The sequence below is a fragment of the Ctenopharyngodon idella genome, chromosome 18, assembly GCF_019924925.1.
Source record: "Ctenopharyngodon idella isolate HZGC_01 chromosome 18, HZGC01, whole genome shotgun sequence".
Classification (NCBI taxonomy): domain Eukaryota; kingdom Metazoa; phylum Chordata; class Actinopteri; order Cypriniformes; family Xenocyprididae; genus Ctenopharyngodon; species Ctenopharyngodon idella.
This window is the reverse complement of record NC_067237.1, coordinates 33,101,460-33,127,098: the sequence shown is the minus strand read 5'-3', so window position 1 is coordinate 33,127,098 and position 25,639 is coordinate 33,101,460. Positions and strand designations below refer to the sequence as shown.

The 25,639-nt window shown below is 37.3% G+C and overlaps 1 protein-coding gene across 4 annotated transcripts in view; it reads right to left on the bottom strand.

Moving 5' to 3' along the window:
• LOC127499461 (protein unc-13 homolog C) overlaps positions 1-25,639 on the bottom strand; it is a 219,569-nt gene that overhangs the window by 103,945 nt on the left and 89,985 nt on the right. For all 4 annotated transcript variants that reach the window (XM_051869805.1, XM_051869802.1, XM_051869803.1 and 1 more), the window contains 3 exons: positions 23,336-23,464; positions 10,059-10,192; positions 3,069-3,154 (listed from right to left, as the gene is read on the bottom strand). In XM_051869805.1, the coding sequence (XP_051725765.1) occupies positions 3,069-3,154; positions 10,059-10,192; positions 23,336-23,464 (349 nt within the window). The remainder of the gene's footprint in view (positions 1-3,068; positions 3,155-10,058; positions 10,193-23,335; positions 23,465-25,639) is intronic.

Below are 25,639 nucleotides of genomic sequence, written 5' to 3'. Positions count from 1 at the left end.
AGTCACACAAGCAAAAACATTTCATATGACTGCCTACCAAGCAAGACACTGACAAATAACACGAATAATAACACAAATTATATCACGCACCATAGGCCCCACCCACTGGGATTCAGTCGCTGAAAGGCTGACATTTGCCTGTAATGGATGTGAGCGTCGCGTTGCGTCAAAAGCAAATAGAACCCATTATAATCACTGATGCTGTCTACACTGGATACAGTATACAGATGCATGTTCAGTTTCTGACATACTCCACATCTCCAAGTCTGCTGAAAACAGGACAAATGGAGAGTGAAAGAACGTTCGCTTTGATGCGTCCAGTTTAAACAGCTCGTTTGCATCTCTGTACAGACTTCAGAAGGATCCCAGCGTCAGAAACAAGTGGATGGTTTATTTTAATGGTGTCCTGGGTCGCCTCGGAGGACTATAAGTTTGTTCAGAGCATTTTGTTTTGTAAACGAGGCACAGTGTAATAAAGAGCTTGCAAAGAAAGTTTTGATGAAAGATGAAGCAGCCAACTGTATTGGATCTGAGAGCAGCTGCATCACAAACCGCAAGTAAATGATTTCATTATGCTTTGTCTGTAAATGACAGTTTTATATAGATAATGTTTCCAAAACACACGTGACTGTGTGTTTTGGAAACATTATCTATATAAAACTGTCATTTACAGACAAAGCATAATGAAATCATTTACTTGCGGTTTGTGATGCAGCTGCTCTCAGATCCAATAGTGCAATAGTGAGTGGGCGTTGATACGGTTCCCTATGCAATGACATTAGCCAATCATAAAGTGCCATTTACTGACAAGCCTTAAAGGAGCCACTCTTTAGACAGAGGATCAGAATGAATGTGGAGAATAATAATTTTTTCTGCATATCTGCCAGGCTTCCAGCTGTTCAGAGCAGCTCGCATGGCGGAGTCAATGGGGAAAACAAAGGTGGTGGATTATGTTTAAATACATTAATAAAAGTGTACATATGTAACAACTCTGAAGAAGATGTGCTCTCCTAATTTAGAAGTGCTCTTCATAAACCTTTCTACTCGCCACGGGAGTTTTCCTCGTTCGTTCTTGTTAATGATTACATCCCTCCAAACGCATGTGTCAGCTCCGCGCTGCAACAGCTGGCTGAACAAATAACTGAAATGGTAACCAGAAGGTAACCAGAGGTAAAATACAGACAAGCACATTACATGCACCACCAGGGACAGTAATATACTGGACCACTGTTTCACCACAATAAAGAATGCATATCAAACTGTCAATAACTGGCTGAGGATCTGAATGTGTTTTACCGCCTATTTGAAAAGTCCAGTCTCACACCCGCTCTGACCTGCACATCACACATACACCAACACCTCCTGCAACCCTCCTCCTCCCCCTCCTGCTATTCAACCTGCACATAAGGTCTGTGTGGAGGATGTGAGCAGAGTTTTCAAAAATCAGAAGACCAGGAAAGCTTCAATCCCAGATGGTGTTTCACCTGTCAGTTTAAAAGTCTGCGCTGACCAACTGACCAACAGATCACTGGAGCAGTGTGAAGTTCCCTGCTGCTTCAAACGCTCCACTAACTTTCTGCTCTGTGGTCATGAAGTCATTTGAAAAACTGGTGTTGGCCTACCTAAAGGACATTATTGGACCCTTGCTGGATCCTCGTCAGTTTGTTTACAGAGCAAACAGGTCTGGGGATGATGCAGTCAACACGGGACTGCATTATATCCTGCGACATCTCGACAGATCTGGGACTTATGTAAGGATCTTATTTGTGGACTTGTAGGATTTGTATCACACTGTCAGTGGAGCACCAGTTTTCTGATAGAGAGGCAACAGCTACTATGACTGGGGAAACTCACGGAAACTCATGGTTGTGTCCTCTCCCCACTGCTCTTCTCACTGTACACAAATGACTGGTGGGTTCAGCCACCAAATCAGACATCAGGAGACTACAACACACAGTCTGGACTGCAGAAAGGATTATTGGTGCCCCCCTGCCCACCCTCCAGGACCTGTACTCCTCCAGAATAAGGAAAGGGGTAGGTAAAATCATCAGACCAAACTCACCATGGCCATCACCGGTTTGAACTGATGCGGTCCGGATGGCACCTCAGATCACTAGGCACTAGAATATCTAGGCACCGGAACAGTTTCTTCCCACAGGCTATTTCCATCTTAAACAGTTAAATGCAATCCAAGTGCAATACCCCACTTTTTTGTGCAATATCCTTGTAAATTGGTTAGTCCCATTTAATCATATTATTATTCACAATACTGTAAATATGCTCATTATCTGTACATGTTTATTCTGACTCTCTGACTATATAACATATACTTTTTTACAATTTTTATTCTTAAATGTTATTATGTGTCTTGTTATAGTTATATATGTGAACTGGAAGCTTCAATACCAAGGTAAATTTCTTGTGTCTTTCTGATTCTAAAACACTGAACTCCATCAAGACATTATCATATCATAACTGCATAACTGCACAGGGATTTTTCTTGGTCTTTTCAAATATAAGTTTGATGTAGTATGCAGACAAACTTTAAGGTTTACAATACAAAGCTGTTTCTTTATTCCATAGAAATCATAGATTATGACATCACAACAACTCATTAACATACAGCCACCCACATTTAGATACCAACACTGGTTCAGTGAGATTAGTCAATTCTAACCAACATATCATTAACATATCAAAATAAGAAGCCAAAACACCAGAGAGTGTGTAAACAATGGTCACAAAAAACTACCTTACGATGTTACATGTAGACTGCATGGCAAAACTAAAACAATCTGCAACCAAACCAAACTATTTTGCTCCTTTAAAAACACGAGAGAGCCTCCAGAAAGAACTGAAAAACCTGGATCACTTAACTCACTTAAGATGTTTCTCAGACACTCAGTCCAACCATGATGTAAAACCAGCTTGAGTTTTGCTCAAAAAGAATCGATTTGTGAAGTGTGTTGCATCTCAGATCCAAATAAACCCAGCTGAAGCCACATCAGGACAAAAAAACATGCCACCAACCCCATAACAGGGTAAAAACTGGAGCAGGAGTAACTCACCCTCCATTGCGTACTTCATATCCATGGCGAAGAGGTTCCACATGATTTCAGCACTAATTCTACCCATATTCAACTCCTGCGGGAACCTAAAATTAAATAAAAACAGACATCGTTACAACCATACAGCAATCTGCTCAGCATCTTGTCCTGATCTTGTGGTCTGGGTCTTCAGAGCTTTCAAGAATGCCTAAAGATCCTGTTGCAATTAATAAAAATGAATTATTTTAAATATTTAAAAGATTAATAAATAAATACATTTCAGTTCTTTATTCAACAAGTTTTGATCTTGATCTGAAACTCGAGAGGTCTAGTCTTGTTTTATGTCTTGGAGTGGGTGTAAAAGGGTCCTGTCCCGTTTTAGATGCATGCATTTCACATGTAAGCCTTTTCTGCTTATGGGCACCAATTTCACTGTGCTACCCATCACACGGGCTGTTTCCATGGCAACCGCCACCATACCATTTCACTGAGTGAAGTGATCAGTTCTCTACTCTCCCCCACTGCTCAAAAGCAATCTCAGATCAATCTAGACCAGACTCAACTCTATTTAGACCCAGTTTAATTGCTTAGGATAGACAGAAGAAGCTATCAGAGATGGACACATATGGATGCAGATGAACATAGGATGATCGTGAACTAGAGAAAACCCCGCTGTCCCCTCTTTCTCTCTCTTTCTCATAGTGATAGCAGGACATGTTCCTAACTGAAGTCATTTTCTACGTTTCATTTAGGAAGCATCTGTCTCGGTGGCTCTGTGCTCTGAGAGATTCTGTGCTGTAAAAGATGAATTTAAGACTTTGTTCATAATGCAAAAAAAAGAAAAAAAGAAAAAAAAAGAAAATCCAATTTGGTTTTTAAATTTTAGGACTGGCTGTCCACACTGTCATTTGTACAGATAATGAAGTCAGCCGCTATAGCTATGACTTAAATTCAGCATGAAACGTCATTTACAACCCATTTTACATGATTTATTGTGCAAACATGATTTTATCTGTTGGGGCGAAGAAGGCAGAGGATGTCATTGTTATGATGTCAAATTGTTTTTACTGTATTTTTGATCAAATAAATGCAGCCTTGGTGAGCAGAAGAGACTTCTTTCAAAAACATAAAAAAAAAATTAAAAATCGCATCAACCTCAAACTTTTGAACAATAGTGTCAGCTTTAGAGGCACGTAAATTGCATATTCATGCTTATGCACATCATTAATTAATCATTGGAAATAGTAAATTCAGATGCAGCTCAACATTTCAAATGTGTTTGCATTTCTATAAAGAAAACCTGAAATCTAATCCATTTCCAAAAACTTGATTTATGTGGAGTTCTATATATATGTGGTTTGGATTAGATTTCTAAAAATTTAATTTCATGTGTTCTGTTTGGACTACAGGAAAACTAATAAATCAGTTTTTGCTGGCTGTTTAAAGAAAGATTTATTTACTTTATTCCAGAGTTTGTGTGGCAGCGCTGGTATTCCTTCAACACTCTGCTTAGAGCTTATTCTAAACCTCTAACCTTCTGTATTATACATCTGCAAATAATTCAGCACTGTTGAAATTTATTCATACTTTATTTTCTAAAATAAGTCTCAATGTACCATCTAGTTTTGGATTTTGTAAACTTTATATCTTAAGAAATGGAAGATAAAAGTTCAAAAATCTCACACTGACTTGATAGAATTTTCATAATTCAAAATATGTCATAATATTTGCATACAGAACTGTGATTGGTTTGTTGTTACAACATAATGTTGCAATATGTGTTGATTCTTACGTGCAGCAAAGTAAATCTGATGCTGAATTTCATCCTAAATATTAAAGATACCTAAAACACAGCTCTGCCCTATAGAAAGACAAACCACAGGAACAACACATTTTTTCAAGAACGATTCATCCCATGACACGCAGGTTCGGCTAAACTGTTCTCAGATTCAGAGAAAACAAAGTGTGAAAACTGACATCAAATCAATTAAATTCAACCAAACACTCAAAGTCTTTTTTTTTTTTTTTTTCAGATTCATTGTTACTACGTTTTACTCCTCCAAATAAACACACTTGTGCTTGTGTAGAGATCATTAGAGTCCAAGCACAGTATGTGCCATTTTTCTTCACTCCACATGGATCGAGAGATGAGACCAGAACTAATGACACTATAAGTCCAGTTACATCTTCCTCACACACACAGACTTCTGCAAAAGGTGAGATAAAAGATAAGAGAGAGTTGAATAAACAGAAACGCTTGAAGCGAAAGACAAATGAATTGAAAGAAAGACGATTCTTCTCTGAGTTTGTCCAGGATGCTGAATTATTCAAGTCTCCTGCCTGCCTGTGAATTTCTGAACAGAATCTATGTCTGTTGTGCACACACACATGCACACACATCACATATTGCATTTCATTGCAATGCGCTTATGAAATACTGCAATCTACGAACATGTTCAGAACATCCCAAAATCATCCGTCCTTATACAGAGGAAAATTTTTATTTCTCAGACATTGCTCTTTCATATCTCAGGAGATTAGTTAGGTTTAAGTGAAGTATCAACTTGTCTCAGATGTTTGTCCTAAAATTAAAGTGCCCTTATTATGCTATTTTAAAGGTTCCTAATGTTGTTTTGGAGGTCACCTACAATTGGTTTACATGCATCCAAGAAAAAGCATTCATTTTCTCATAATATACATTGCAACATCAGCCCTTTTCTCAACAGTATCAGAAACGGTTCTATCAAGAATTTGGTCTCTATAAACCCCTCCTTTCCGAGAGCCTGCTCTGCTCTGATTGGTCATATGGCCCAGTCTTATGTGCTTAGTCAACCACTTACAGCACATGTCAGAAACCAAACGCCCATAGAGAATTACGAGGCGACCGCCTCCGTCCAATTTCGTGCCGCCTCCGGCTGTCTAGTGTTGACAAAACTCAAGACAGGCAGTCACATGCTCAGGATACCCTTTTACCACGGTTTCGTTGCAGCTTCCCGGCCTGTGTCCATTCTCGAACCGTTCTGCCTATCCCCACTGCAGAAAATTTAGTTTGAAGGGAGTAAAACCTGTGTTTATAGGCTATTAAGTAATTTTATTTTAGATATTTATTTAAAAGCAGTCTACTTAAGTGTCATATGTTATTATATTATCATGCTTAACATGATTAATTATTTTGTGATGATCAGGTGCAAATATCTAAATCAGAGAATATCGTAGGTTTGGGAAGTTGGCGGGTGGATGATTTATTTTTAACAGCGGATTTGGGTGACGTTAGAGCTGATCCGCACATCTCTAGCGCACAAGCCCTATAGAGTCCCGTTTAAAGTTCAGGTACAAGACTTTTTCTTTGTTCAGTTTGCACACTGAACATGGGTTGGAGCCCCCAGACCTCCCTATAGGGACAGAGGTACAACCACCACAGAAAACACACAATCCTGTGGGAAACACTGAATATATGATGGTGTTCTCAAAATACAAATCTTATTCTCTTAATATTAAAATACCTAAAATACGTGCTTGTAAATGTGTTTTTTTTTTTTTTTCTGCCGCTATCAGGCTATTTACCACCTCCGCCTCATTTTGAGCCAGGAAAAAGCCTGCAAATGGCCATTAGCATATCTTCAGCTTCCTCATCACTTGATACACAGTGATATGAACAGTAATGATGGCGTCAGTTTTAATGTGTCCATTCCAGCCCAAGTCCTCATCCTTTGGAATTGCATCAAAGCAGATTTTCTTTCGTAGCACAGAAAACAGGATCTTCTAGACTGTCAACAACACAAACCAAACTTTTGCCTCAGCTACAACTATATTGTTTGAGGGCAGGTCAAAGTAGACGTTGTTCACGGGCAGCCAATGAAGACCATAGGAGGGCTTTATGCAAATTTATTACAAATCTAAATAGTTTTGTGCAGAAAGTAAGACTGGAATTACGGATTACTTGTTTCAGGCAGTTCAGAATTGGTTCTTTCTTTTGAGAGTAAATAACTCCATTTGTTGTACATTTACAAACAGCACATTACACACTACATGAAAGGTAATATCTGAAAAAGCAAAATAGGGGCACTAGAAAAACGTTCAGTCAGTAAGAGTGTACACTCCTGGGCAAAAAAAGGGGGGGCCAAGCCAAAAATTATTAGTAGTATAAAATATTTAGTAGTCTTTTAATGGTCTTAACCATTTTAATCACAAATCACTGGTCAGGAAATTAGCAAGAATTGCACAAATACTGTAGATAAAGTAACTTAACACGGAATAACTTTCCCTAACTTGCAGACAGCTTTTTACAAGAAGAAGAGTCATTGTTGTTCCACTCAATGTTAATGGCTTCAAACTGTTCATGAGTAGTTAAAAAATGTCCCCCAGCTCGTTTGAGTTTAATGTGAGACCAAATATTCACTATAGGGTTCAAATCTGGACTCTGACCAGGCCAAAACATGAGCCTGATGCCACTCCTTGTTTGTCTTTGCAGTTTGTGCAGGAGCATTGTCTTGTTGAAAAATAACATCAAATCGTTTCTCTTTAGATAACAACTTTTCACTTGTGGGAAGCAAGCCATTCTGCAATATTCTCCTGTACTCCAAAGCATTAAATGACTTTACACAGTGAAGTAACTCACCAATACCAGAAGCTAAATAGGCTCCCCACACAATGACACCTCTTCCTCCATGCTTCACCGTGGTAGAGATGCATTTATTGTTATATTTCTCAGATTTTCGAAGACACCACTCTGGAGCATCACCATGCAAATCGTGTTTCATTGTTATTCATCACTTCACACACGTCTTCATTCTGTTTTTTTTTCTGAGACAGCAATGGTATTTTAAGTAGTTCATTTGCTTAAATTTTGTTAATTCCCTGACCAATAATTTGTGGTTAAGACAATTAAAAGCTTAGTGTTTAGCCATTTTTTTTTTTTTTTTTTTTGCCCAGGAGTGTACAGATTTAAAACTAATATGGTCAGATCATTTGATTTTGGAAGAATTTAAAGTCCCCCTGTAGTCAATTATTTTATCCCTTAAAACTCATCTTGAATCACCAAAATTACATATTTAAACGTTTTTTTGCTGTAAAATTTTTTTCTTCATGCCTTAAAATAGCTTGAATGTAACTCTAGACCCTTGCCTCACTTAATATACGCGGATCAATGAATATGCAAATTAGCCCCACCTCAACTTGTTCACGTCAGCTCAGGGATCCAGAGATCTGATGTTGTTATAGTAATGGGGGTCTACTGTTGCTGTAGTGATGAACAATTTGTTGTTTTTGTTGCAGATATTTGAGAAAAAAAACTTTCGCTTCGTATATTCAGTTTAACAGCTGTGTAACTGAACTGCTAAGATATTTTTTGACGCTTAAATTGTGCTCTAAATTATGAATTGTTAAAACGCGTTTGCAAAACGGTCTGAATCCACTAGCATTCGTTTGGACTGCTCTCTCACTGAATCACCTGAGGCGATTTCTCAGTCAGTAAAACACATACAGTATCGAGAGAACAACCAGTGCTGTTTTCAGGTGTTTTCTTCTGTGAACATGCGGTAAATGGATGTCTGACAATTGCGTAGTTTTTTTGGAGTTTTTAGATTTAAAAACGTTTAGAACGTCTCGAGATAGAGTAGGCTACACTCGTTCTGCGGTACCGTTGCTCTCACTGATGGTCCGAAAGTTGCATAATACATGGGCTATATTTGCTTATTTAACTTTTTAGTGTTAAATAAAAAACCCTTCGTGCATACCGTCAGATGAAATCCTGCAGGCGCCCTGCTTTCTCTGTCCATGCAATAAATGCACATCCTTGAATAAGCGTGGCTTTCTAGCGTATTTACTTGAACTTATCAGGTAATATCTATGGTCGGACCCATTTCAGAGGCGGCCAAAATCAGAATTTAAAATGGACTGAATAAAGCTCTCTCCAAACTTGATGTGTGATGCCACACTGACATATGCGCATGAATCACGCTCAGAGCAATATTGTAAGTTACAGCATAATACATTTTTAACAAGCAGAATAATACAGCATCACGATACACAGTCTCACTTTTAGCTATGTTTTATAGTATTATAGTATTTCGAAGGACAAAAACATGAACTTTAACTACTGGCTTTACTTCATCAAGTCAGCTGTCACTTTACTTTGGCGCGAGGCTCTGTGTGGTCGCACACTTGGCACAGCCCTTGCGACGGTTCTTTTGGACACATAACGGTAATTAATATGATTGACTATGTTATCAAACAGCTAATAATGTGTTGCTAATGTTACACAAACCATGTTCCCATTCGCCATGCCAGAGTCAGACAGCTGCCTTCTAACAATCAGTATCCTTACAAACGCTTTGAACAACTCAGAAAGTCGGTGGAGAAAGACATATAGCTCATCATAACATCGTAATGTACATCATACACCCGCCATACTGCTAAATCTACACGATTTTTCATATCAACAGAAAAATATACCGGGATAACCTGGCTTCTCTCTAGACTCCCCTGCTAGTTCCTGTTAATGATATGCTAAAGCCCGCCGGCACGTTGACGTGATTGGTTACAGGGTATTTTGTGACGTCACAAACACCAGCGATTTCAAACCGCGGGTTTGAGACTGTCTTTTTTTTTTAAGGAGAAAATACTCAGCAATGGTGTTGACTTAAGAATTTGCACATGGTTTGTCTTAAAGCATATTAAAAACACCACATAGACATATAAACAACATTAAAAAACTTGATTTTCACCACAGGGGGTCTTTAATGAAAATTATCGAGTTCATACTTTTATTTGCAAAGGTGTCTTGGAAATTCTGAGCACAGGTTGAGACGTTGCTGAGCACTTTATTGAAACAGACTCGTGAGATTACTGGAGAAACATCTGAGAATCTCTCCATTTAATTTCATTGCTGTCTAGGAGAAACAACTGAGATTATTAAAGATATTGCTTTCTTTCCTGTTTGGAAAAAAATACATCAAAATATGGTACAGATACATTTGGATGGCTTCACAATGTGTGTGTTGCGATACGCACTGGTTAATGATGGGTGTGTAGGCCATTCTGTCCTCATCTACAACAGACACCATCAACGTGATCAGTTTGGGCCAAAAGTCCAGGTTCTTGATGGACGGACCCTGTTCCTCACGTGGCAGATCCTGCTTCTTAGCCTGAAAAGAGAGAGAGACAGAAGTTTATTACAGATAATGACACAATTTTTCCTCCTTCCACGTGTTTAAAATTTAAATAATTTAGTCCGGTTAACTGATGGGATAGAGGGGAATCTGAGCACTCGGCACTCTGGTTAAGTGTTTTAGCTTCATAAGACTTTTTATTAGGTGGTGAGAACACACACACACACACACACACACACACACACAGAGAGAGAGAGACAGGCTGGACTCTGGTCTCTGATTAAAATCATTTATACTCAACACATTCGTATTTAGTGTTTCCTGCCCTTTAAGCTCATTAATGTCTTCATTAATTATACATATCCTAAGTTCTGCAACAACTCCAGCCAAAACATTAACTAAAGCTGCACTCAAACAGTCAGTGTTTGAGATCTGGGACAACAGCATTTTGTCAACATGTGACGAAATACATACAACAGTAGACTAGTTCGATAGATTACTGTCTGTTTGGACTGGTAACCAATCATCATATTCTCTAACTCAGCGGTTCTTAACCAGGGGGCCTCAAGATGGCTTGAAATAAGACATAAGCTTTAAAATAAGCTAAAAGAATTGAAAATCAAGAAATGTATTATGTATTTATTGTTTTGCCAAACTTGACAGGAATATTGACAGGAATATTAGGAAATTTCAAGATGTTACATTGGATCTTCAAAGTCAAAATGACATGGCAGCCAAATAGAACAGGATGTCTTATGAAAATAACATGAAATATAAAATAAAATAAAAAAAATAAAAATGTAATGAAAGGAAATAAAATACATATAATCCTGGAATCCTGAAATTTAATTATTTTAATGTTAATTATTTTAGTTACTTATTTAAATCCAAAAATATTACTTATTTAAATCTTTTAGCGTATTTGAATTTAAAAAAAAAAAAAAAAAAAAAAAAAAAATCACATACAAGGAAGAAGTCAGACCTGAATGCTGCCTAAAAAGCTATTTGGCTATTGGTTAATATATCAAATAACTGAGTGAAATCAGTAGGAAAAGAAGGTCATTTCAGAGGTGGTCGAACAATTACATTTTTATGAAGGATTGCAAAGACAGAAAAAAAAGAAAAAAATAGAACAGACTGTTCTCAAGGTCAAGGTGCATTTACTCAAAAAGGCTACCAATCTAAGGTCACAAAATAGATTCATGAATTGTGCACAATAAGACCAGGAATGTGTACTACGGAAGTATTTCATTTCTTTTCCCTAAAATCCTTGACATTTTGACATTTAGCTTTTCCCCGTATTCCTCCTCAAACACTTAACAGGGCTTTTGTCTTGCTCTACGACCACATTTCTGCCATTTCTCATAACCTAGGAGAGATTGACAGCTACAACAAAATTGTATTGTAACAGCGAATAACCTGTGAAACACGCACTTATGTCAGAAGTGGTTACTGACTGCAAGTCCATTCAAACAGCATACAGTATCTAGTGAACTTGCTGTCAGAAGTTTCTTGACTTTTATAAATAGCAACACCAAGGTCATGGGTTCGATTCTCAAGGAATGCATGAACTCACAAAATACAAATCTTGAATGTGTAAGTCATTTTGGATAAAAGTATCTGCCAAATGCATAAATGGTAATTCAACTTATTTTTTATAGCTACACTAAAGCTAGACAAACATATTGAAATAACAAAAAAATCATAAAATGAATTACATTTATCATTCCAAACAGGACTGACAACTGTGCTGCTATATGAATGCAGCCTAAATCCAAAAGGAATCATCATGCATCCTAACACACGATTCAATGTACATCTTGAGTGCTCACATAACTGTGAAGACACCAGCTATTAGACCGTAAGCTTGATCAGTTGAATTACAGGTACCAGCATCTCTTGGCACACAGGTCAGAGTTTATTCCAGGGGGAACACTTGTTTATCATGGATCTGGATAGTAAAATTAGTACTCTAACTTCCCTCCCCTTGATTCTCCCACAATGCACTTCTGTCTCACATCAGTCCAGGCTTATTTGATGGACAACTGGGCATTATGCCAGGCTATTTTGGGCATCTCTCTGGGCTGTTTTCCACGGCAAGACAGTAAAACGGGAGATGCTTTGGAATTCTCTGGCCACTCTGCTTTTAGAATTAGATTCCAGTAGAATTGTGGGAAATGTGTGAGCTGTCCGTGGTGCTGAAGCATTATTCATGGTGCTAAAATTGAGTATTACAAATTTTCAGTAGCTTTCAGTGGCATTAAAGAAGACAATATTTTAATAATTTTATAATTGTCCAATTTAATTTAATTTAATTATTTATTTATTTGGGGGGGGGGGGGGGGGGGGGGGGGTCATAATATATAAGTGTCATAATTTAATATAACAGTCATAATTTAAACTATATGATAAACTAAATTAAATTTTGAAATTTGTAAGGACAGTAAGATTTAAATTACATTGACATATACAAAAATTCAGCTTTGCCATCACAGAAATAAATTACATTGTAAAACATTAAAATACAAAACAGTTCATTTAAATATAAATAAACAATATTTCAAAATATTTTAAATTTTTATTAGTTAGGCTAGTAGTTTTTAGCTGTTGTATCGAAATTGGATTAGAGAATTGTAAATGTAAAATTTTGTTGTCATAACTGGTTGTTTTTTGCAAAAACAGTTTCATGCCCGGTAAAAAATATTTATGGTCGGTACACAAGTCAAAAAAAGTTAGTTTTAGGCTTTTAGGTTTTGACTCTACATTTACAGTAAATCCAACAATAATGTACTGCTTGCACATATAAGCTCAGTTCTAAAACCTAGTTGGAGTCTAATAAGTGACTCACAAGCAAGTTTCACTCAAGATCATGCTGATGTCTGTGTTGTGTATATGGGTCTGTATGTGGCATGTGAGCGTGCGAAACACAGTTTTAGTGAAGGAAATAGCAGCTCCTTGGGGGCATTGAGTAATATGTGCTGAATTAGATTAAAGTAACAGCACGACTAAAGCGATCAGGACACAACACCGGCTCACGCTTCTCTACTGCTCTGTCTTTAGAATGAAAGAAAAGTCGGCCCTTGTTTCCTGTGGAACAGCATATGTTACATTTACATATGAAAGATTAAGAGTAACATTTATAGTGCTAAAACACAAGAGAACTGACTCTTGTAACTGCACAGCAACCCCAACATCTACACAGCAATGCCCTAGTAACTGCATAAAAACCCTTAGAAACCATATATAAATGTCATAGAATCTGCATAACAACCACATACAGTAACAATGCCCTAGTAACTGCTTAGCAGGCCTTAACAACCACACAGCACACCCTAGTGACTGCATAGCAATTGTTAAAAAACATTTATAAATGCCATAGCAATTGCCTGGTATTCACATAGCAACGCCCATTAACTGCATATCAATTGTTAAAAACCATATATAAATGCCCTGGTAACTGCATAGCAACCCCTACCAACCACATATCAATGCCCAGAATGCCTTAGGAGATGCATAGAAACACCCTGGCAACCATCCACAACATCCTAGAATTAGAACAGTGCATTTTGCACAAGCAAACACAAAATCACATGTTCATCAGAAATTGTAAAAGTCTAGTTTTTGAAATCATTCCTGATGGCTTGTTTGGATCATTTAAATTTACTTTGATCTTTACTTGCTATTTGACTGTGTGGGTGTGTTACATCTCTTGTGCAAGTTCACAGCAACAATGACAAGAAAGACCATCCACATCTGCCTGTCATCACACTGAGACAGGAGTGAGGTCATCACTACAAGACAGACGACGACAACACACACACACACACACACACACACACACACACTCTACACAAAGACTATTGTTGAATTCGGAACCGCATACTAGCATACAACTTTTTCTATTTTTGCCATAGAAAGATAAGAGTAGTATGCGGTTCCGAATTCAGCATATTTCTCATACAGCTGAGTTACTCCACCTAAATATGAGATTAAATGAGGGATGAATTTTCCTCTGGGCATGTGAGTGAGCGTGTTTGTGTGTGTGTGTGTGTGTGTGTGTGTTTGCATCTGATGCTGTAAGAGAACTGATTGTTGTGAAACTAAGGATCAAATTCCAGTGCAGAAGAAAAAGAAAAAGGAAAGATAAATATTTCATTCTTATTTATTGTGCATGTGTGTCTTGTGGGTTGTATAATTTGAATTGAAGATGAGATGCAGATAGTTTTCCCACTTATAACTATAATTTTGTCCTGTCAACTGATTAAAAACAAAACATGGATTGCAACCGGACAATTTAGAAAGGGTTCATATCGAATCATTTTACTGTTCTATTTCCTTTATTTCTCTTCTTGTGTATGATTAATCAATGCATGTTCTTCCAAAGAAAATGTTTGCCTTTTGTCATTAATCATTAACATTCAATTGCCTCCCCCTTATTATCAGCGCCACCCAGACCCTTAAAGGGATAGTTCACCCAAAAATGAAAATCATCCCATGATTTACTCACCCTCAAGCGATCCTAGGTGTATATGACTTTCAGACGAACACAATTGGAGATATATTTAAAAATATCCTTAGTCCTCCACGCTTTATAATAGTTGTGAATGGCTGCCCAGATTTTGAAGACAAAAAAATGCATCCAGGGAATCGATGCATTTGTGTAAGACAAGTATCCTTATTTAAAACTTTATAAAGTAAAATAACGACCTTCCTGTGCGGACAGCCAAAAGCATTCAACATACGGCCAAAAAGCGCTAACTTCCGTGACGTAGTACACAATGCCATGACGTTCTACACAATGACATGATGTACTATGCGTTATAGTGTAGGACATAGCGTAGTACATCATGCCATAGTGTAGAATGTCATGTCATTGTGTACTACGTCGTGGAAGTTAATGCTTTTTGGATGCACGTCGAATGTGTATGGCTGTCACTCCGATTCGATACACAAATGCATCGATTCACTTCAGAAGGCCTTTATTAACCACCTGGAGTCCTACGGATTCATTTTTTTATGGATAGGGGAGCGAAAAGGGGAGCGTGTGCGGCTGCCGGGACCCTGCCCTCCTTACCTGGACCAACCCATCTGAACACTGCCTTTCCCTCACAAACCCCAGCAAAGCAAGGACACCAGATCCCCTGTTTATTTGGACACTTTATTTCCCCTTTTTGGACAGTTTATGTTTCTTTTTATGTTAATAAATGCCTCTCCGAGACTTGACGCCACACCCACTATGTCTGTCGTTTGCTCCTCCCGCCACAATACATATATACACATTAATGATTACAAAAGACAAACCTCTGTCTCTGGAATAGTGCGCCCTGATGAATCACACACAAAAAGACAAGGAAAGAAATAGAACAGTAAAACATTATAATATGAACCCTTTCTAATTTATCCGGTTGCAATCCGTGTTTCATGTCAGATAGCTAAGAGAAACTAATCCACCTCCACAGAAATGAATGTGATGACATGCATGGAGATAGCATGACCTATATGACAAAAGAGAATATTGCCATAACACACACACAGGTTTTCATGTTTAATGGGAACTTCCGGTAGATATAACAATTTTTATACTGTATCAACTGTATATTCTATCCCCTAAACACAAAGCTCACAGAAAATTTTCTGCATTTTTACATTTTCAAAAAACATCACTTAGTATGATTTATAAGCTGTTTTCCTCGTGGGGACCAAAAATGTCCCCATAAGGACAAGGATTTTGGATATTGCCATCTTTGTGGGGACATTTTGTCCCCATAACGTACGGTATACCTGAACCCCACACACACACACACACACACACACACACACACACACACACACACACACACAAAGTCTGGCCCAGATTGGCTCTTCTGTGTGCTGATCCTCCTGAGAGATTCACCCTTCACTGACACATAATGGACTCTACCGCACTGAAGATGTACCACTCCAAATGCTCTCTGTCTTTTCTGTGTAGTTTTTTTCTGCCTTCAATAAAATCACTGTGTTTGGTAATTCTCTCTGAAATGAGGCCCTGCAGCGGGTTTGGAGTCATTTTTTTCCTGAGCTCCAAAGATCTTTACGCATATCTTACATCGACCCTTATGTTAGTGCTCAGAGGTTGCTCTTTCATTGCTCATGAGACTAACATCAACACAAAACAGTATTTTACTATCCTTGCAGACTTTGGTATCTTTGCAAATCTGAGCACAGTTTGAGACACGTTGAGATGTCTATTAAAACTCTAGAGGAAAACAAAAAGATAATCTGCATTTAGCATAAAAACAAAATATTATTTACTTAAATGTATGAATTTGTGGATTGGTATGTTTTTGAAAAATGAGCCTGTCCCCGAAGGCAGGTCTTGTCTTATTTCTGTGTTTATACCGAAGTAAACATAAAGACACTCTGCTCAAAGTAGTCAGATGTAAAATATCTCTCTATAGTCATCCAGTCCTCTGCATATCACTGTAATTAACTCTTAACTCTAATTAAAAGGTGCTTTGAGGGCTTCACATTATTGTGGGTTTCTGGTGATGTTCTTTTAGTTCTGAGTTTAACGTGCATTGTGTAAATCACAGCTACCTGTCCTGATAATTGCTACGTTTGCAATATGTGCAATTTAGTTTTACATCACTTTGGTAGGAAAGTGTCTTCTTACACCATAAATGCAAATGTAAAGTGGTTAATGTCTCTCTCTTCCGCAGCCTAGATAGGTGAGTCTAATGAAAACAACAGGCCACATTTCATCCCAAAAATCAACTATTAAAATCATATTTTGCATAAAGAAAGATGCCTCTTTTTGTTCCAATTATTATTATTATTATTATTATTATTATTGTTCATGACAATTAAGCACATTCTCATTACTCTAATGCATCCAGATTGTTACTTTTGAATTTTTTTGTAATTCCCATTGTTCTTTATTGTGGTTCACAACTGTAAATAAATAAATAAATATATATATATATATATATATATATATATATATATATATATATATATATATATATATATATATATATATATATATATTTTAATTCAGCATTGAAGCATTAAAATGAATATTACATTAAATATGTATTAAATGTAATATATATAAATATATATATATATATATATATATAATTTTTTTTTCTTTCCCCTCAGTCAATCTTGCCATATTCAATATTTTCTGTCAGTTTCTTCATCTCTTTATCACTTACTATATTGTTCTGACTCAGTGTGTCTCATCTTATTTCCACCAACCTTGTTTTTTTTGTTCTTTTCCAGCCCTTCTCTCTCTCTCGCTCTCTCTCTCTCTCTCTCTCTCTCTCATTTCCATGGATCTCCTTCATTCACATCACACTAACAGGATTTGGTTGTTTCCGACCCCCCTGCACGTGTCTTAAGAGCTTTTTGACATGATTATATAACATACCAACCCACCTCTTAGAGATGCTGCTATATTTTATAAATAAGACATCCTGAGGAGGAACATTCAATGTGCCCATTCCTGTAGCACCAAATAAAACCCTATTTTCCTCTCCATGGGGCCGTTGCCTCAGTTAAAGAAGAAGATGGGTCAGTTCTGCTTCAAAAGCCACTAAAAATAAACCTCTCCACTAGCGAGAGTGAAATTCTGGCTCGTAATTTTAGCTGCATTCTGTTCGGGGAATCCGAGCTGTTATTTAGGGCTGATGTAAGTTCTCTGAGCGCTGCTGCTGTCTGCTAGCAAATGAGTTCAGTTGCTGTGGACAAGCATCTGTCCTCTAGTCCTGCCCTCAAGAGCTTGATAAATGTATAAACACAGAAACACTCGTATTTCTGCAGGATAAGATCAGTGTTATTGTTAACTACAAATAAAAAAATAGTTTTTGTTAACTTAAATAAAGCAGAAATAAAATAAATAAATAAAATATAAATATTCTTTAAATTTTATATTTTAAATATACTGCATTGGCAACTGAAAAAAAAGTTCTAAAATTACGAAAACTGAAATAAAAAAATAATAAAATGACAAAAGCACGTACCAGTATTACTAAATCAAACTACAATTGGGTCGTCAACTTGGTATGGCAGGCTATGGAGGCTGCCATACACTGCTGCCTGGCCAGGTCAATGCAAAGTAATATTTTTATTGCAGGATTAACAGAGTTATATTACTATGTGTAATATATAATTTGTAATTGTTTAATAAAAGAGAAAAGCAAGTAAATTAAAGCGATCTGGTTGTTATATTTGTGCCATGAGTTTAACGACGCTGCAAATGTGTCTGTTTACAACGTGAATTTGCAGTGTTATAGCTAATCACAGGCATTTCTGTTGAAAATAATGACCAGTCAGAGGTGTTTAAGTTACCGATAGTGAGAATCCATCCAATATCGCTCAAAATGCTGAATGAGTTTATGTTTAGCACAAGTTCACTAAGTTTTACACATGCACAAAGCCTCTCATTATAACAAACAAAGTGAACACAATGTAAATAATGATTCATTGTGAAGTTTAGTCAGATTCATTGATTAAAACGGGAGTTTTCGCACTGAACTGACTGACAGCTTCAGTGATTATAAAGGAAGTGTCACAGTCTGTTTAGTTTCAGTTTAAGGACTTTCAGTTTGTGTTCCTTTGTCACATGCTCCTTTGTTCAGTTTTTCCCGCCATCATCTGTACCGTCATCATTAGTTCATTTGTATCACCTGTGTTCCATTAATTACCCCTGTTTAGTCTGCTACTTAAGTTCCTCCCGTTCACTCAGTCTTGGTCCGTTCACTGTCCGATTATGTTGTGTTGCACCTGACTGCCTGTCTCCCTGTTGGATTATTCATTAAACCAGTATTTTGGATTGATTCTCTTCGTCTGTGTTTCCCTTCCTGCAACCCAGCGTGACAGGAAGCGCTCTTTACTCGCTGTCTGCGTGATTTCATTCACAATTTGAAGTACAAAAAGTGACAAAATAGACAAAAATGAGAAAAATAGATTTTTTTAATGTTATAATAGTGATTTGATAATCTCTAAAAATAAATTCAAAAGCAAAATGTGTGAAAAAAACTATGTTAGGGAACCATCTGCAGCCATCTACTGGTTATAGTGGTAATTTCTTTTTTTAATTTTAAAATAAAACTGTATTTCACCAAGTGTTAGTTTTTCTATATCGTGAAACTTGTAATTTTACAAATATGGACAATCTTTGAAGGATGAACAAAAATGTTTTTGATCATCACATTAAAAATAACATTTAAATTGGCTAATATTCATACTTTTAAGTGCTGGAAAACGTTGTGTGATGTACTTGAAAGCCGTTAATTCTTATAACAGTGGTCTATAACTGTCTAATTTGCTGGGTTATGATCAAAGCTATATGTGATTCATCTTTGAACGCACCACACACACATAAACACTTGTCGTCACGTCATGGGAGTTAGACTTGATGGCGTCATCAGAGTTCGCCTATGGGGTTAGAATTGTTGCATTATGTAAAGAGATTCACAAAAATGAATCAAATTTACAAATAAATAGATTAAGATCCACAAATAAATGTAAAGAGTTTCACAAAAATTAATAAAATTCACAAATTAATAAAATGAGATTCGCAAATAAAAATATTTAAAATATTTACAAAAATATATTTACAAATGTGTTTTATGTCCAAAACACAACTCTTATCTGGCATTCATTTGTGAATCACTTTCTGCGCATTTGTGAACCACTTCTTGTGCATTTGTAGATCCCCGCACACATTTGTGGATTTGAAAACAATTCTAGTTTCACGTGCAGACAAATCAACAAATAAGTGGACTCCACCCACCGTCTATAAGCCAATCAGATAACAGCCACATTGCGCTGACCAATCGTAGCATGTTCTCCCTACAACCAATCACGTTTGGCTTAACACTCGGGCTGGGAACAGATTCATTTTGCACCCCTGAAAGGAACTGTATTTTATGGGCGCTTCATTCAAACTGAGCTGAAGTGCTGTTTGTGTGGTTAAAACATGATTGCTTTGTCTCGACACGACTGCTGCTCTCTCGTTTTGAAGGCTGTGTCTTCCGGAGGTCGTTTTTTTAGAACCATTTTAACCATTATAAAATTGACCATTATTCCTAGTGAAGCATAAATTGTTGAAATTTCTTAATGACTTTAGAATGTAATGGTCAGCGTACTGTAATGAAGCAGCCTCAATGACGTATGCAGCCTACAGATGCAACCTCTGGAGGACACAGCCTTCGAAATGAGACACAGCTGATGATTCAACGACAGTAAACAGATGCCTGTTCTACTTCTTAAGTACAACACAAATGATTCGCACATTTGCTTTGACGCGGCCAGTGTAGACAGCCCTGCATGGAGTACACAAGATGATGGCACAAATGCTGATTTTGCCTTTTAAAGCACAATCGCGGTGATAAATATAAGACATAATATCATGTATAATACCAAATATGAGCCCAAATGACCATCAGTAATGTAACAGTTTGAGCCTCACTGCAGCTGTACTGGGGTTTTGTGAGTGGATAATGCAAATAAAAATCTTGCAATGCTGAAAAATACATCTTTGCTTTTATTTTGGATGTCGTGAGTAACTTTTACAATCAAAAACTATAAAGTCTGATTTATATGAAATATTATTTGTGTGATCAAGTGTTTTAACCGAAAAATAAATATGCATATCACTTGTCTACTGGGCATTTCACTTTTAAATGTATGATATGATCTCTTTGAAATGCAACAACCTGTCACATGTTTAAAAATAACCCATCTATATCTTCTCTACAAACAAAGGGAATCATAGTACATGTATTTAATGCTCTATAGATCGTTAGATCCATGGAGCTGCTCATACAGTATGTGTCATTAAAACTGCTTGACTGAAGAAGTAAGAAACACTGTTGGCTGTTGTGTGACAGCAATTTCACCTATTACACAAAATTTGTATGTTTATCATGAGGTTGAATTCAGTTATTCATTAGTCAGCTACTTATCTTGAATAACGTGACGCTTCCATAACGCGTTGTTTCCATAACAGAGATGTAAAGCGCTGTTTCTCTGGCATTTTCAGAGGCTCTTAAAATATAATACTGTGGCTTAATATAATACTGTGACTTAAAATAAAAGCTAATATATTTATTAAAATATTAATAAACACTAAAAATTTATATAAATATTACTAAAATAACACATGGATTTTTCATATAATGGTGATCATGGGGGTCACCAGGTCACATAGAACATAAATAAAGGGGAAAAATGTGCTTAACTGTCATAAAAATAATTGTAATAAAAATAAAAATGAATAATAATAATAAAAAAAATTAAAAAATGGAAATGTTCCTAAAAACATTTTTGCAATGTTTACTGCAATGTCTAAAAACAGGACTAATTTTCTGTAAGCAAAATATAACAATATTTTCTGTTAGCAAAACCTACCATATTGAATGAATACAAGAATGAACTGATTATTTGTAGCTAAAAACTTTTTTGACACAAGTGAAATAAGTGAGACGCCTCTCTTTTGCAAAAAAAATGAAACTGATATAAACAAACAAACTGAATCCCTCAATTTTGAGATCAGAATCATCAGTCATTGCCAGGGGAATCCCTTCAGGAAAACACATGGTCAGACGGATAATGTTTTTTTTTTTTTTAAAGGAACCTGCAAAAGGCCCAGTTTTACTAGTGTTCCTGTAGATTAAACAGTAAATGTAAATACTGAGCAGCAGCAGCAGCAGCAGCACACAACTCACAAAGCTGTCAAAAATGTTTTTTTGAGGATGAAAGAAACAAACAATTTTGTGGCAGATCAGTTCAAAAAGTGCTTTCACACTGGCAGTTTAGTTCTAATCAGGGAACGGTTTAACTTAAGAATTGGTCATGTGAAAGCTGTCATACAGACCCAGGAGCACACTGGGGTACCGAACCAGAGACTACCTGTTGGAGTTTGATTGCACTGGAACTGTGGCGCGCCTTGTGTGAATGTGAAAGCAACCCTGACTCAGGTAAAAGTTATCATATGGCTTTAGAAGACTTGGAATATAGCACATAATCATATGAATTACTGTTATATATATATATATATATATATATATATATATTTATTTCTTTTCTCCTCGCAACTTTTTGTGCTTTGGAGGTTGACATTCCCTGTAAAGATCTAGAACAGAGCAACATGAATATTCTATTAAACATCTCTTTTAAATCAACTTTAAAATCAATGAAATACGGACACAAGATCAGTCTGAAGCACATCTGGGGTGTTTCAAGCACTAAAAACACCACAGCTAGAGAAAACAACCAGATATTAATGACACTTTGATCAAGTGTGACATCGGTCCTTACAGCAGATCCCTGTGACGGAGGATTCTGGGGTCAACGAATCAGATCATGTTGTGTGTGATTGCGTGAATGCCTCTGCGATGGTGTGTTTACTGTGGATGAACCATGAGAAATTTCATTGTCGTGTCTGACTGGAGGGATCAGATCGAAGTGACATTGTAATGAGAGACTCACTACACACACATACACATCAACAGCATCACAAATAGTGTCGTAACACTGCATGTACTTTACAAAAGGGGTGAGAAGAGACGCTCTCTTCCAGCGAGGAAAGATGTTCTTTCATTCTGCACAATAACGCTATCTATGAGACACACACACATAATTTCTAAAGAAACACTCACAGATCACAGATGTTATTTCTTAGAAAATGCATTACAAGAGTGTCATCCAGTTGTACATATTTAACAATATTGAGTTTCCATCAAATATCTATGCTCTTAAACAGCATGTGTTATTCAGGTCGTCGCTATACACATCAACACCACGGCTCGACAATAAGGTTGAACAGACGCTCTTCTGACAGTTAACAGAACTGTCAATGGACCTTTTTTCTAAAGACTTGTCAATTTCTATCCATCCATCTATCCATCCATCCATCCATCCATCCACCCACAAACCAATCCACCCATCATTATTTATTTTGCAAAAATCTAAACCACTAGCCTGATCAGGCCAGTAGAAAGATCCTTAGCATTGAGCACTGATCACTTGAACCCTGAGAGAGAAAACTGACCATAGAAGATTAAGTTTGTGTTAATGCCCACTAAAGCACCCATTGTGGAAACATCATCTGCATTCATCTATTTGAGTATATTTGTGGTCTTACTGATTTTAGTCCCTTTCTTAAACCTGCTGGTTAGTCTCTGCTCTTACCTGGTCCAGTAGCTGGTTGTAGAGCTCATGGCAGTTGTCAAAGATGTATTTGTAGGTGGAGTCCAGACAGGCCTTCACACAGTCTTTAACTACCATACTGGCTCTGGGAGGATTCTGCAGCTCCTGCACCTAGATCACAAAAAAAAAAGAAAAAAAAAAAGAACGGAATTAGTCAAATACAACACACACATATTTACATAATCAGCATAATCATAATCACATATTTACATAATCAGCAATCATGATGTATGCCATTTCTGAGGTATTCTGAGGTATTCTTCTATTCTTCTAATAGAAGTGAGTACACCCCTCACATTTTTTGTAAATATTTTATTATATCTTTTCATGTGACAACACTGAAGAATGACACTTTGCTAGAATGTAAAATAGTGAGTGTACACACACCTGGTCACTGGAAGTTCAACATGGCACCTCATGGCAAAGAACTCTCTGAGGATGTGAATAAAAGAATTGTTGCTCTACATAAAGATGGCGTAGGCTATAAGAAGATTGCCAAGACCCTGAAACTGAGCTGCAGCACGGTGGCCAAGACCATACAGCGGCTTAACAGGACAGGTTCCACTCAGCACAGGCCTCGCCATGGTCGACCAAAGAAGCTGAGTGCACATGCTCAGCGTCATATCCAGAGGTTGTGTTTGGGAAATAGACGTCGTCCCAGAAGGAAGCCTCTTCTAAAGATGATGCACAAGAAAGCCCGCAAACAGTTTGCTGAAGACAAGCAGACTAAGGACATGGATTACTGGAACCATGTCCTGTGGTCTGATGAGACCAAGATAAACTTATTTGGTTCAGATGGTCTCAAACGTGTGTGGCGGCAACCAGGTGAGGAGTACAAAGACAAGTGTGTCTTGCCTACAGTCAAGCATGGTGGTGGGAGTGTCATGGTCTGGAGCTGCATGAGTGCTGCCGGCACTGGGGAGCTACAGTTCATTGAGGGAACCATGAATGCCAACATGTACTGTGACATACTGAAGCAGAGCATGATCCCCTGCCTTCAGAGACTGGGCCGCAGGGCAGTATTCCAACATGATAACGACCCCAAACACACCTCCGAGACAGCCACTGCCTTGCTAAAGAAGCTGAGGGTACCTAAACCCTATTGAGCATCTGTGGGGCATCCTCAAACAGAAGGTGGAGGAGCGCAAGGTCTCTAACATCCACCAGCTCTGTGATGTTGTCATGGAAGAGTGGAAGAGGACTCCAGTGGCAACCTGTGAAGCTCTGGTGAACTCCATACCCAAGAGGGTTAAGGCAGTGCTGGAAAATAATGGTGGCCACACAAAATATTGACACTTTGGGCCCAATTTGGACATTTGTACTCACTTTTGTGGCCAGCGGTTTAAACATTAATGGCTGTGTGTTGAGTTATTTTGAGGGGACAGCAAATTTACACTGTTATACAAGCTGTACACTCACTACTGTACATTGTAGCAAAATGTTATTTCTTCAGTGTTGTCACATGAAAAGATATAATAAAATATTTACAAAAATGTGAGGGGTGTACTCACTTCTGTGAGATACTGTATATATATATATATACACAACATTATGACATTGTGATTACGACATTGTGGTGTCATTCAAGTATGTTCAACTCGTAAAAACGATCTTTCTGACTTAACCACACTAGAATCCACACAGAATATCTTAGCAACCACATACAGTAACAATGCCCTGGCAACAACCCATAACACCCTAGCAACCATCTACGGGTCAGTTGCTTAAACCTAGCCATTATGTTAAGACAACAGGTGTGTCCCAATTTGCGTACTTATGCGCTATCCTATGCGGTTTTGTAGTATAAATAGTATAAATAGTGTGGTGTGTTCAATAAATAATAAAAAACTGTGGAATGTTGGACACTTCATGAACTTAAAGGGTTAGTTCACCCCAAAATGAAAATTCTGTCATTAATTACTCACCCTCATGTCGTTCCACACCCGTAGGACTTTCATTCTTCTTCAGAAGACAAATTAAAATCTTTTTAATGACAGAATGCTGTCAGATTTCCTTCCATAGACTGCCTTTGTAACTACCACTTTGGCGCTTCAAAAACTTCATAAAGAGATCAAACGTGAGATCAAACGTGCTGCGTAACACACACGAATATGAACCTCATTAGTTACGCAGCACGTTTGAGCTTCTGGAAGAGGTTTGTTCTCGCACGTGTAGCAGGTTTAGTTCAGCTTCTGCTTATGTTCGCTGTTCAATGTTTACATGCGAGTAAAAGCCTAAATTAAATCTGTTCATCATAACAAGTGATCAATTCTCTTTAGAAAATTT